The 12,696-nt window shown below is 37.8% G+C and overlaps 1 protein-coding gene across 12 annotated transcripts in view; it reads left to right on the top strand.

Moving 5' to 3' along the window:
• Nucleotides 1-12,696, top strand: part of EVI5 (ecotropic viral integration site 5) — a 281,694-nt gene that overhangs the window by 94,814 nt on the left and 174,184 nt on the right. For all 12 annotated transcript variants that reach the window (XM_063799583.1, XM_009425371.5, XM_009425383.5 and 9 more), the window contains 3 exons: nt 283-426; nt 1,336-1,425; nt 1,826-1,923. In XM_063799583.1, the coding sequence (XP_063655653.1) occupies nt 283-426; nt 1,336-1,425; nt 1,826-1,923 (332 nt within the window). The remainder of the gene's footprint in view (nt 1-282; nt 427-1,335; nt 1,426-1,825; nt 1,924-12,696) is intronic.

The following is a 12,696-nucleotide window of genomic DNA, read 5'->3' on the forward strand; positions in this document are numbered from 1 at the left end:
CTTGTATCCACCAACAGGATTAAACAAATATAATTTGTTATTCAGTTTCTTTTTATTAATAAATTAAATGTTATACTCAAAATTCCAACTTCACATTCTTTCCCCCTTCTTTCTTTCCTAGATACTAGCCACTGTCCCAGATGTTTCAATGTCTATGTCTTACCTTTTCCATATGATGCTTGATCTAATCTGTGTTTGGTATAGGCTAATCTAGTATAAATATAATCTAATTTAAAATACTCAGTTTTACTGTGTTATAACTAATTATTTTCTTCTCTTTAGGAGCATCTTCCAGAGCTCTTTGTACATTTTCAGTCTCAGAGTTTTCATACCTCAATGTATGCATCATCCTGGTTTCTGACTATCTTTCTTACAACTTTTCCACTACCAATTGCAACAAGGATATTTGATATCTTTATGTCTGAGGTAAGCTAATGGGCAGACAAAGAGCAGGAGCTGAGCAAAGGGGTCACTGAGTTAGTGAGAGCAGGGCAATGAGGAGAGCAATGAAGGAAAGCCATGTGTCCCATGCAAAACTGCTTACATGGATAATCTCATTTAAACCTTATAATAACCCTATCAGGTAGATACTGTTTTTATTCCATTTGTTAGATGATAGATGAGGAAGTTGAGACTTAGAGAAAGGTTAAGTAGCTTGTCTATGGACACACAATACATAAGTGGTGTTGTAACCAGGATTCAAACATAGGCAGTTTGGAGCCTACACTGTTAATCATACCTCTTTATCACCTCCTAACTCATACAGTGAAAGTTAGTGAGAGGTAAAATTTGTCTTACAGTTAATACTGTTGAAATGCATCTGTCATCCAAAGAGTAAGAAGTAATAAGCATGTTTCTTCTGTGAACACATTGCAGGTTGTTGTCCTTTTGTCAGTAGCACATAGAGGTAATCCTTTGTTTTCTAGTCTGTGAACTCAATTACATCTTGGGAAAATCAATTTGTATTACCTATCTAAATTAGTTCAGATCACAGTTGGTCAGCTGTGATTCATGTACCAGTCAGATGGACAGATTTTTGTGCGAAATCCATTCTTCCACACCTGTTTTTTATAAAGTTTTCCTAGAACACAACCCTGCCCATTTATTTATATGTCGTGTATGTCTGCTTTAGGGTTGTAGTGGCAGAGCTGAGTAATTTTGACAGACAATATAGCCCACCAAACCTAAAATACTTGCTTTCTGACTCTTGACAGAAAATGTTTGCCAGCCCCTAGTTTAGATCCCTAAATGTTTACCTTAGTATTATTTCAAATGACTCGTTTTTGTTGATGGAAGAGTAACATAAATTTGGATTTATTTAATTTGTTTCCTCAGGGTTTAGAAATAGTGTTTCGTGTAGGATTAGCACTTCTTCAGATGAATCAGGCAGAACTGATGCAACTTGACATGGAAGGAATGTTACAGGTAAGTTCATAATTTATTTTCTTTTTTTTTTTTTGAGACAGAGTTTAGTTCTGTTGCCCAGGCTGGAGTGCAGTGGCGTGATCTTGGCTCACTGCAACCTCTGCCTCCCAGGTTCAAGTGATCCTCCTACCGCTTCAGCCTTCTGTGTAGCTGGAATTACAAGCATGCACCACTACACCTGGCTAAGTTTTGTATTTTTAGTAGAAACAGGGTTTCACCATGTTGGCCAGGCTGGTCTTGAACTCCTGACCTGAAGTGATCCGCCTGCCTTGGCCTCCCAAAATGCTGAGATTACAAGCATGAGCCACCACGCTCAGCCCATAATTTCTTGAATGTCTTTGGATTTCACTATTAACAGCACTAAGTCATTCTTATGTTTTTTTTTTTAATTGTATCTTAGCACTTTCAAAAGGTCATTCCACATCAGTTTGATGGTGTCCCAGACAAGCTAATCCAAGCAGCTTACCAAGTCAAATACAATTCAAAAAAAATGAAAAAGTAAGTATTTTATATTTTTGTTGGAAATTCAGTGGAAGTTGCAAAACATTCTAGTGATACAGTTTTCCTCCTTAGGTTATAGAACTATATTATTTTCTTCGGTGGTATTGGTTTCAATATAGCATAAAGCTAATGTTGGAATATACTGCTTTTAACAGTGGTGCATGGGACTAGCATGTACTACCTTTAAAACTTTCCTCCTTTTCCACGTTGACTAGAATTAGGAGCCTGGAATGGATATACATATATGAGGATGCTGTTATTTTTAAAACCACTTTTCTGGTGTGGTCCCATTCATTGACATTCTTTTCCTCTTAGTTTGACCCCACAGTGTCACTTAAGTTCAAAATTAGCATAACCAGCAAGATAGACATGAGGTATGGATTGAGAAATTAAAATTTTATTTATTTATTTTAGAGACAGGCTTTTGCTCTGTCACCCAGGCTGGAGTACAGTGGTGTGATTATGGCTGCTCACTGTAGCCTTGAAATCCTAGGCTCAAGTGATCCTCCCACATCAGCTTCCTGAGTACAGGAAGTACCCTGTCTCTACTAAAGCACAGGTGTACTACAGGCACACACCACCATGCCTGGCTAATTTTAAAATTTGTTTTGTAGAGACAGAGTGTCACTATGTTGCCCAGGCTGGTCTCGAACCCCTGGGCTCAAGTGATCCTCCCACCTCAGCCTCCTAAAATGTTGGGATTACAGGTGTGAGCTGCTGCACCTGGTCAAATCTTATTTTTTGTGCTACTTTCTAATGAAGCTTTTTTTGACATTCATGTCCTAAAAGTTCAAAATAAAGTCTCTGCTCATTAGTTTTATTTTTGAAACAGATAAAGTGTATTAATTAAAATAATAGCTGTGATTTCTCTAGCTTCCAGTACTTAATTCTTAGCCTGCGGTCATAGTTAGCATTTCTGATACTGTACTTTCTATGGTATAAAATGCTTTAAAATGATAACAGTACTGTATGCTAGCAGTTAGCAGTTTTTCTGCTGCAATATGAAATTACATTAACATGTACAACATACTACTCCCATGGATATTCCTACTCCACAAAGTATATTTAAATATGAGTGAGAATTAATGTTATTAAAATTAGTTAGCTTTTCCATGCACAATGATGTGTACCTGTAGTCCCAGCTACTCCGGAGGCTGAGGCAGGAGGATTGCTTGAGCTCAGGAGTTCACAATCAGCCTAGGTAACGTAGTGATACCTTATCTCTTTTAAAAAAATTAAAAAGTTAGCTCTAATTGACAAAAGCAAGCCAAGCCGATTTTTGAGCTTCAGCTTTTATTAAGTTACTTGTGATGTTTTAAATAACCACCATCATGTTGATACATTTTAAATAACTACCATGTGTGGAGACATCATATAGACAAAAAGCCGCTGTGCCTTGTAACTGATAAAAACAAATTATCTCAATTTTTGTCACCTGGTAAAACCACATTGAACTCACACTAGCCAGGCAGAGAATTTATTTTACTTTAAAAGTCTGATAGAGAATGAGGTTCCTTAACCTTCTTGGTAACTAATTCTCCTTGCATAGATCTTGTCATATGTACAATCCATTTCTGAAATTTCAATTAATCCTGTTTACTTATCAGATTTCTGGCCCTCTATTTCTTTCACTTCCTTATTCGTGCTCTCCCCATTCTGCTTTATCAAGATCTCTAGATTGAGGTTTAAAAGCCTTCTTCTGATATGAACAACTGTGCTTCCTCTGCCCTTTTGTTTCCTGTATTCATGTATCCAATTGTTATTGCATAGTTACTGAGATTGCTGACAGTAAATTATGTTTCCAGTGGCCTTCCATGTATATTTATATTGACTTTGATTAATTATCTCATTCCTCACAGTGGTTACTTCAAACCTTACCATTCTTCCCAAACTCCCATCCCCTTTTTGCCATATGTAACTCTCACCAGATTACCTTATTCCTAATTCAGCAGTCATTTCCAAACTTCCTAAACTTGCTGTCTTCCAGCTTGTAGACTTAGCTATGTTCTTTTTCTTCTCTTTTTAGAATACAGTATTTTTTTTTCCTTTATAATGCTAATTCAGAATACGTGATGTTACTCATTTCCATCTCTTCCAGGTCTTTGCTCCATTAATTATTCTTTCTCTCCTCTATCTTCAACCTCTCTCTCTGTTGTTTCATTTTCTTCAATCTAAGAAGATAATTTTGAGTTCTGACTTAGAAGCAACAAAACAAAACCTTCCTCAACATAGCATTTCATTTTCCTTTTATGAAGCTTAGCTGTGAAGGAAAGAATAGATTTTACTCATTAGCTACAGATCACATTCTATTTGCTTTTTTTCACTTGGGAAAATTTTCAGACATAACAAAAATAGAATAATAAATATCCATTGCTTATTGTCTGTATTTAACAACTGTTAATATTTTGTCATATTTATTTTTTTCAAAGTATTTCAAAGTAAATATCATTAATATTTTGTCATATTTATTTTTTTCAAAGTAAAGCTCAGAAATTGTGACACTTCACTCTTTAATACATCAGTATTCATGTCCATAAAGTAATTTGCCTCCTTTACCACATTGCTTCCACCACTTAACAGTAGTTCCATAATACTGCCTAATACTCAGTCTATGTTCACATTTCCTCAGTTGTGCCAAAAATGTCTTTGCCATTGATTTCATTGTATTCAGTTGTTCACTTACATTTTTAAAAATTTAGATCAGCACCACCTATTCCAATCTTCTTTTTTAATATATTGGCTTGTTGAAGAGACCAAGTCAGTTTTACCGAGAATATCCAACCTGAAGGATTCATCTGATTATTTCCTTGTTATCTCATTTAACTTCTGTATCTCTTGTGTTTTCTATAAACTGGGAGCTAATGTGAAGACTTAATCTAATTAAGTGCAAACATTTCTGGCAAGAATACTTAATAGGTGATACCATGTACTTTATTCATCTTAAAAGATGCATAATGTCTGTCTCACTGTTATTAGAGATGCCATGATTGGTGACTAGATTAAGGTAATGACAGATTTCTTTATTATGAGGTTATGTTTTCCCTCTTGGCACCCAGTAAGTACTTTGTAAGTTGATACTTTGGCATTGTAAGAATATCCAGTTCATTATGACCTTCCACCTCTTGGCTCAGTCTGCTCAAAAGTTATTATTGAGGGCCAGGCACAGTGGCTCACACCTATAATCCCAGTACTTTGGGAGGCCGAGGTAGGCAGATCACTTGAGGCCAGGAATTCAAGACCAGCCTGGGCAACATGGTGAAATCCTGACTGTATAGAAAAAAAAAAAGACCAAAAGTTAGCCAGGTGTGGTGGTGTACACCTTTCGTTCCAGCTACTCAAGATACTAAGTTGGGAGAATCACTTGAGAAGTCTAGGATGCAGTGAACTGTGATTGCGTCACTGTACTTCAGCCTTGGCAATAGAGTGAGACCCTGTCTCCAAAAAAAAAAAAAAGTATCATTGGGGATACTTTTCATGTTAAATTATTTCATTTAGGATAACAAAAGCATGATTTTAAAAATGTTATTCTTCTTAGATTTATCAGTTAGCTTTCTTCATAACCTTTTCTTCTTTAACTGCAGCTAACTTCATTCTACTGGAAACACATATAAACACTTCATTATTTCAGCCAGGCCTGGTGGCTCACACCCACAATACCAGCACTTTGGGAGGCCCAGGCAAGAGGATCGCTTGAGCCTGGGAGTTTGAGACCAGCCTGGGCAACAGAGCGAGACCCCATCTCTGCAAGAAATAAAATAAGCTAACCAGGTGCCTGTAGTCCTGGCTTTTCCATAGGCTGAGGTGGGAAGATTGCTTGAGTCTGGAGTTGGAGGCTGCAGTGAGCTGTGATCACAGCACTGCACTCCAGCCTGGGTGACAGAGTGAGACCCTCTCTCTTAAACAAAACAAAACAACTTCATTATTCCCTTTAATTACCAATTTCCAGAGAAAAGAGTTAGTGGGAATGGTGTTCTTTTAAATTAGTCTATTCTTTTGCAGGTGGCATTATTAACGACTTACAGCCTATATTCAGAATGTTTTAAGGTTGCAAAGTAAGCTGTGTTCAACATCACAAAATTTTGCCAAAGTGACACTAATCTATAGTCTAACCCGGCAGTGTATGAGTTCTTATTGTGGCCACGTGCAGTGGTTTAACACCTGTAGTCCTTTCACTTTAGGAGGCTGAGGCAGGCAGATTGTTTGAGCCTAGGAGTTTGAGACCAGCCTAGGCAACATGGTGAAACTTTGTCTCTACAAAAAAAGAAAAATTAGCTGGATGTGGTGGCGCCAGCACACCTGTGGTCCCAGCTACTCAAGAGGCCAAGGTGGGAGGATCACTTGAGCCTGGGCAGTCCTGGCTGCAGTGATCCGTGATTGTGCCACTACACTCCAGCCTGAGTGACAGAGTGAGACCCTGTCTAAAAAAAAAAGTCTCATTGTTCTACTTTGTCATCAATGCTTGGTTATTCTTAATTTTTGCCAATCTACTTAATTTTTACCAGTAGCAGGGGGCATTATTAAGGACTTACAGGCTTATATTCAGAATGTTTTAAGGTTGCAAAGTAAGCTGTGTTCAGCATCACAGAATTTTGCCAAAGTGACACTAATTTATAGTCTAACCCAGCAGTGTATGTGTTCTCATTGTGGCCAGTATAAAATGTCTCATTTTCCACTTAATTTACATTTCCCTGATTGTTAATAAGAGTAAGCATCTTTTCATATGTTTATTGGCCTCATGTTTTTCTTCTATTTTTTTCCTCCCTTTTCTACTGCAGTGTCTACTTCATACTGCTTTGACTTGTTAGTGATTACTAGTTGTTTATAATCTGGGTTGTAATCTTTTGTCAGCATTAAAAGATAAGTCTTGTCCATTTCTACTAAGTATCAATTTTGGAATATATAATAAACTCAACAATTGGACCTACCTCTCAAAAATGCTCAAGCTTCCTGTTGGTTGGAGGGTAGCAGCACAGAAAAGTAAATGGCTTGTTAGATGCAAATATGTAACAGATTATTAAAATTATATGTTAGAGATACCTAACCCGTATGTCTTCAGACTGGCATACACAGTCTGCTGGGTGTCAGGAAAATGTTCAGAGCTTGGTTAAGTAGACTTTCAATTTCTATCTATAGTCTTTCCTACAATTTATCTTTCTGATAACATTTCTGTAGTAGAGGTGCCTCGGTTCTTCTTCGCACCTTCCTTTTTACAGCATACCTTCTCCCACTTTATTAAAGGAAGGAAGGAAAACCTGTCACCCAACCTAGATCTTACTATGGTACCTTACTTTAGTTTATAAAAAATCTCTGTGACTCCAAACAAAATGAACAATTTCAGAAAGACTTGCTCCTGAGGGAGTATCCCCTGAGAGAGCAAAGCAAGAAAAATGGAAGTTTTCTTTATTATTATTATTATACTTTAAGTTCTAGGGTACATGTGCACAACGTACAGGTTTTGTTCAGCTCCCACCTATGAGTGAGAACATGCGGTGTTTGGTTTTCTGTCCTTGCGATAGTTTGTAGAATCATGGTTTCCAGCTTCATCCATGTCCCTGCAAAGGACATGAACCCATCCTTTTTTATGGCTGCATAGTATCCCATGGTGTATATGCACCACATTTTCTTAATCCAGTCCATCATTGATGGACATTTGGGTTGGTTCCAAGTCTTTGCTATTGTAAATAGTGCCGCAATAAATATACATGTGCATGTGTCTTTATAATAGCATAATTTATAATCCTTTGGGTATATACCCAGTAATGGGATTGCTGGATCAAATGGTATTTCTAGTTCTAGATCCTTGAGGAATTGCCACACTGCCTTCCACAATGGTTGAACTAATTTACACTCCCACCAACAGTGTAAAAGCATTCCTATTTCTTCACATCCTCTCCAGCATCTGTTGTTTCCTGACTTTTTAATGATCACCATCTAACTGGCATGAGATGGTATCTCATTGTGGTTTTGATTTGCATTCTGTGATGACCAGTGGTGATGAGCATTTTATCACATGTCTGTTGGCTGCATAAATGTCTTCTTTTGAGAAGTATTTGTTCATATCCTTGGCCCACTTTTTGATGGAGTTGTCTTTTTCTTGTAAATTTGTTTAAGTTCTTTGTAGATGCTGGATATTAGCCCTTTGTCAGATGGGTAGATTGCAAAGATTTTCTCCCATTCTTTAGGTTGCCTGTTCACTCTGGTGATAGTTTCTTCTGCTGTGCAGAAGCTCTTTAGTTTAATTAGATCCCATTTGTCAATTTTGGCTTTTGTTGCCATTGCTTTTGGTGTTTTAGTCATGAAGTCTTTGCCCATGCCTATGTCCTGAATGGTACTGCCTAGGTTTTCTTCTAGGGTTTTTATGGTGTTAGGTCTAACATTTAAGTCTTTAATCCATCTTGAATTAATTTTTGTGTAAGGTGTGAGGAAGGGATCCAGTTTCAGCTTTCTACATATAGCTAGCCAGTTTTCCCAGCATCATTTATTAAATAGGGAACCCTTTTCCCATTTTTTGTTTTTGTCAGATTTGTCAAAGAGCAGATGGTTGTAGATGTGTAGTGTTATTTCTGAGGCCTCTGTTCTGTTCCATTGGTCTATATATCTGTTTTGGTACCAGTACCATGCTGTTTTGGTTTCTGTAGCCTTGTAGTATAGTTTGAAGTCAGGTAGTGTGATGCCTCCAGCTTTGTTCTTTTTGCTTAGGATTGTTTCGGCAATGTGGGCTCTTTTTTGGTTCCATATGAACTTTAAAGTAGTTTTTTCTAATTCTGTGAAGAAAGCCAACGGTAGCTTGATGGGGGTGGCATTGAATCTATAAATTACCTTGGGCAGTATGGCCATTTTCGTGATATTGATTCTTCCAATCCATGAGCATGGAATGTTCTTCCATTTGTTTGTGTCCTCTTATTTCATTGAGCAGTGATTTGTAGTTCTCCTTGAAGAGGTCCTTCACATCCCTTGTAAGTTGTATTCCCAGGTATTTTATTCTCTTTGTAGTAATTGTGAATGGGAGTTCACTCATGATTTGGCTGTTTGTCTATTATTGGTGTATAGAAATACTTGTGATTTTTGCACATTGATTTTGTATCCTGAGACTTTGCTGAAGTTGCTTATCAGCTTAAGGAGATTTTGCACTGAGATGATGGGGTTTTCTAAATATCCAACCATGTCATCTGCAAACAGGGACAATTTGACTTCCTCTTTTCCTAATTGAATACTCTTTATTTCTTTCTCTTGCCTGATTGCCCTGGCCAGAACTTCCAACACTATGTTGAATAGGAGTGGTGAGAGAGGGCATCCTTGCCTTGTGCAGGTTTTCAAAGGGAATGCTTCCAGCTTTTGCCCATTCAGTATGATATTGGCTATGGGTTTGTCATAAATAGCTCATTATTTTGAGATACGTTCCATCAATACCTAGTTTATTGAGAGTTTTTAGCATGAAGGCTGTTGACTTTTGTCAAAGGCCTTTTCTGCATCTATTGAGATAATCATGTGGTTTTTGTCGTTGGTTCTGTTTACGTGGTGGATTATGTTTATTGATTTTCGTATGTTGAACCAGCCTTGCATCCCAGGGATGAAGCCGACTTGATCATGGTGGATAAGCTTTTTGATGTGCTGCTGTATTCGGTTTGCCAATATTTTATTGAGGATTTTCACATCAGTGTTCATCGGGGTATTGGCCTAAAATTCTCTTTTTTTGTTGTGTCTCTACCACGCTTTGGTATCAGGATGATGCTAGCCTCATAAAATGAGCTAAGGTGGATTCCCTCTTTTTCTGTTGATTGAAATGGTTTAGGAAGGAATGGTGCAAGCTCCTTTTTGTACCTCTGGAAGAATTTGACTGTGAATCCATCAGGTCCTGGACTTTTTTTGGTTGGTAGGCTGTTGATTATTGCCTCAATTTCAGAACCTGTTAATTGGTCTATTCAGAGATTCTACTTCTTCCTGGTTTAGTCTTGGGAGGGTGTATGTTTCCAGGATTTTATCCATTTCTTCTAGATTTTCTAGTTTATTTGCACAGAGGTATTTATAGTATTCTCTGATGGTTGTTTATTTCTGTGGGATCGGTGGTGATATCCCCTTTATCATTTTTTATTGCATCATTTGATTCTTCCCTCTTTCCTTCTTTATTAGTGTTGCTAGTGGTCTATTTTGTTAATCTCTTCAAAAAACCAGCTCCTGAATTCATTGATTTTTTGAAGGGATTTTTGTGTCTCTATTTCCTTCAGTTCTGCTCTGATCTTAGTTATTTCTTGCCTTCTGCTAGCTTTTGAATGTGTTTGCTCTTGCGTCTCTAGTTCTTTTCATTGTGATGTTAGTGTGTCAATTTTAGATCTTTTCTGCTTTCTCTTGTGGGCATTTAGTGCTATAAATTTCCCTCTACACACTGCTTTAAATGTGTCCCAGAGATTCTGGTACATTGTGTTTGTTCTCACTGGTTTCAAAGAACATCTTTATTTCTGCCTTCATTTTGTTATGTACCCAGTAGTCATTCAGGAGCAGGTTGTTCAGTTTCCATATAGTTGTGCGTTTTGAGTGAGTTTCTGAATCCTGAGTTCTAATTTAATTGCACTGTTGTCTGAGAGACCGTTTGTTGTGATTTCTGTTCTTTTACATTTGCTGAGGAGTGCTTTACTTCCAACTGTGTGGTCAATTTTGGAATAAGTGCCATGTGGTGCTGAGAAGAATGTATATTCTGTTGATTTGGGGTGGAGAGTTCTGTAGATATCTAGTAGGTCTGCTTGGTCCAGAGCTGAGTTCAAGTCCTGGATATCCTTGTTAACCTTCTGTCGTGTTGATCTGTCTAGTATTGACAGTGGGGTGTTAAAGTCTCCCATTATTATTGTGTAGGAGTCTAAGTCTCTTTGTAGGTCTCTCAGGACTTGCTTTATGAATCTGGGTGCTCCTGTATTGGGTGCATGTATATTTAGGATAGTTAGCTCTTCTTGTTGAATTGATCCCTTTACCATTATGTAGTGACCTTCTTTGTCTCTTTTTATCTTTGTTGGTTTAAAGTTTGTTTTATCAGAGACTAGGATTGCAACCCATGCTTTTTTTTTTGCTTTCCAATTGCTTGGTAGATCTTCCTCCATCCCTTTACTTTGAGCCTATGTGTGTCTTTGCATGTGAGGTGGGTCTCCTGAATACAGCACACTGATGGGTCTTGACTCTTTATCTAATTTGCCAGTCTGTGTCTTTTAATTGGAGCATTTAGCCCATTTACATTTAAGGTTAATATTGTTATGTTTGAATTTGACCCTGTCATTGTGATGTTAGCTGGTTATTTTGCCCATTAATTGATTCAGTTTCTTCACAGTGTCACTGGTCTTTACAATTTGTCATGTTTTTGCAGTGGCTGGCACCAGTTGTTCCTTTCCATGTTCAGTGCTTCCTTCAGGAGCTCTTGTAAGGCAGGCCTGGTGGTGACAAAATCTCTCAGCATTTCCGTGTCTGTAAAGGATTTTATTTCTCCTTCACTTCTGAAGCTTAGTTTGGCTGGATATGAGATTCTGGGTTGAAAATTCTTTTCTTTAAGAATGTTGAATATTGGCCCCCAATCTCTTCTGGCTTGTAGGGTTTCTGCCTAGAGATCCGCTGTTAGTCTGATGGGCTTCCCTTTGTGGGTAACCCGACCTTTCTCTGTGGCTGCCCTTAACATTTTTTCCTTCATTTCAACCTTGGCAAATCTGACATTTATGTGTCTTGGGATTGCTCTTCTCGAGGAGTATCTTTGTGGTGTTCTCTGTTTTTCCTCAATTTGAATGTTGTCCTGCCTTGCTAGGTTAGGGAAGTTCTTTTGGATAATATCGTGAAGAGTGTTTTCTAACTTGGTTCCATTGTCCCCATCACTTTCTGGTACAGCAATCAAATGTATATTTGGTCTTTTCACATACTCCCATATTTCTTGGAGTCTTTGTTCATTTCTTTTCACTCTTTTTTTCTCTCATCTTGTCTTTTCGTTTTATTTCATTAATTTCATCTTCAGTCACTTTCTTCCACTTGATCGAATCAACTATTGAAGCTTGTGCATGTGTCACGAAGTTCTTGTGCCATGGTTTTCAGCTCCATCAGGTCATTTAAGGTCTTCTCTATAGTGTTTATTCTAGTTAGCCAATCATCTAACCTTTTTTCAAGGTTTTTAGCTTCCTTGTGATGGGTTAGAGCATGCTCCTTTAGCTCAGAGAAGTTTGTTATTACCAACCTTGTGAAGCCTCCTGTCAACTCGTCAGACTCATTCTCCGTCCAGTTTTGTTCCCTTGCTGGCGAGGAGCTGTGATCCTTTGGAGGCGAAGAGGTGCTCTGTGTTTTGGAATTTTTAGCTTCTCTGGTTTCTCCTCATCTTTGTGGTTTTATCTACTTTTGGTCTTTGATGTTGGTGACCTATGGATGGGGTTTTGGTATGGAAGTCCTTTTTGTTGATGATGCGATTTCTTTCTGTTTGTTAGTTTTTCTTCTAACAGTCAGAACCCTCAGCTGCAGATCTTTTGGAGTTTGCTGGAGGTCCACTCCAGACCCTGTTTGCATGGGTATCAGCAGCGGAGACTGCAGAACAGCAAATATTGGTGTTCTGAATTAGAATTCAGAAAAAATTTCTGAATTAGAATTCAGAAGTAGAATTGTGATCATGGGGCAGATTATTAACTCATGTTTATTTGAATTGAAAAGTGAAGGCAACACTTTAATGACAGGAAGTAAATGTAATTTGGCTCATTGGTTTAGTAATAATGACTGCCTTTGCCAGTTAGGTCCTAGAGTAGACGTCCATAAATAAGA

The sequence above is a fragment of the Pan troglodytes genome, chromosome 1 (genome assembly GCF_028858775.2).
Source record: "Pan troglodytes isolate AG18354 chromosome 1, NHGRI_mPanTro3-v2.0_pri, whole genome shotgun sequence".
NCBI lineage: Eukaryota > Metazoa > Chordata > Mammalia > Primates > Hominidae > Pan > Pan troglodytes.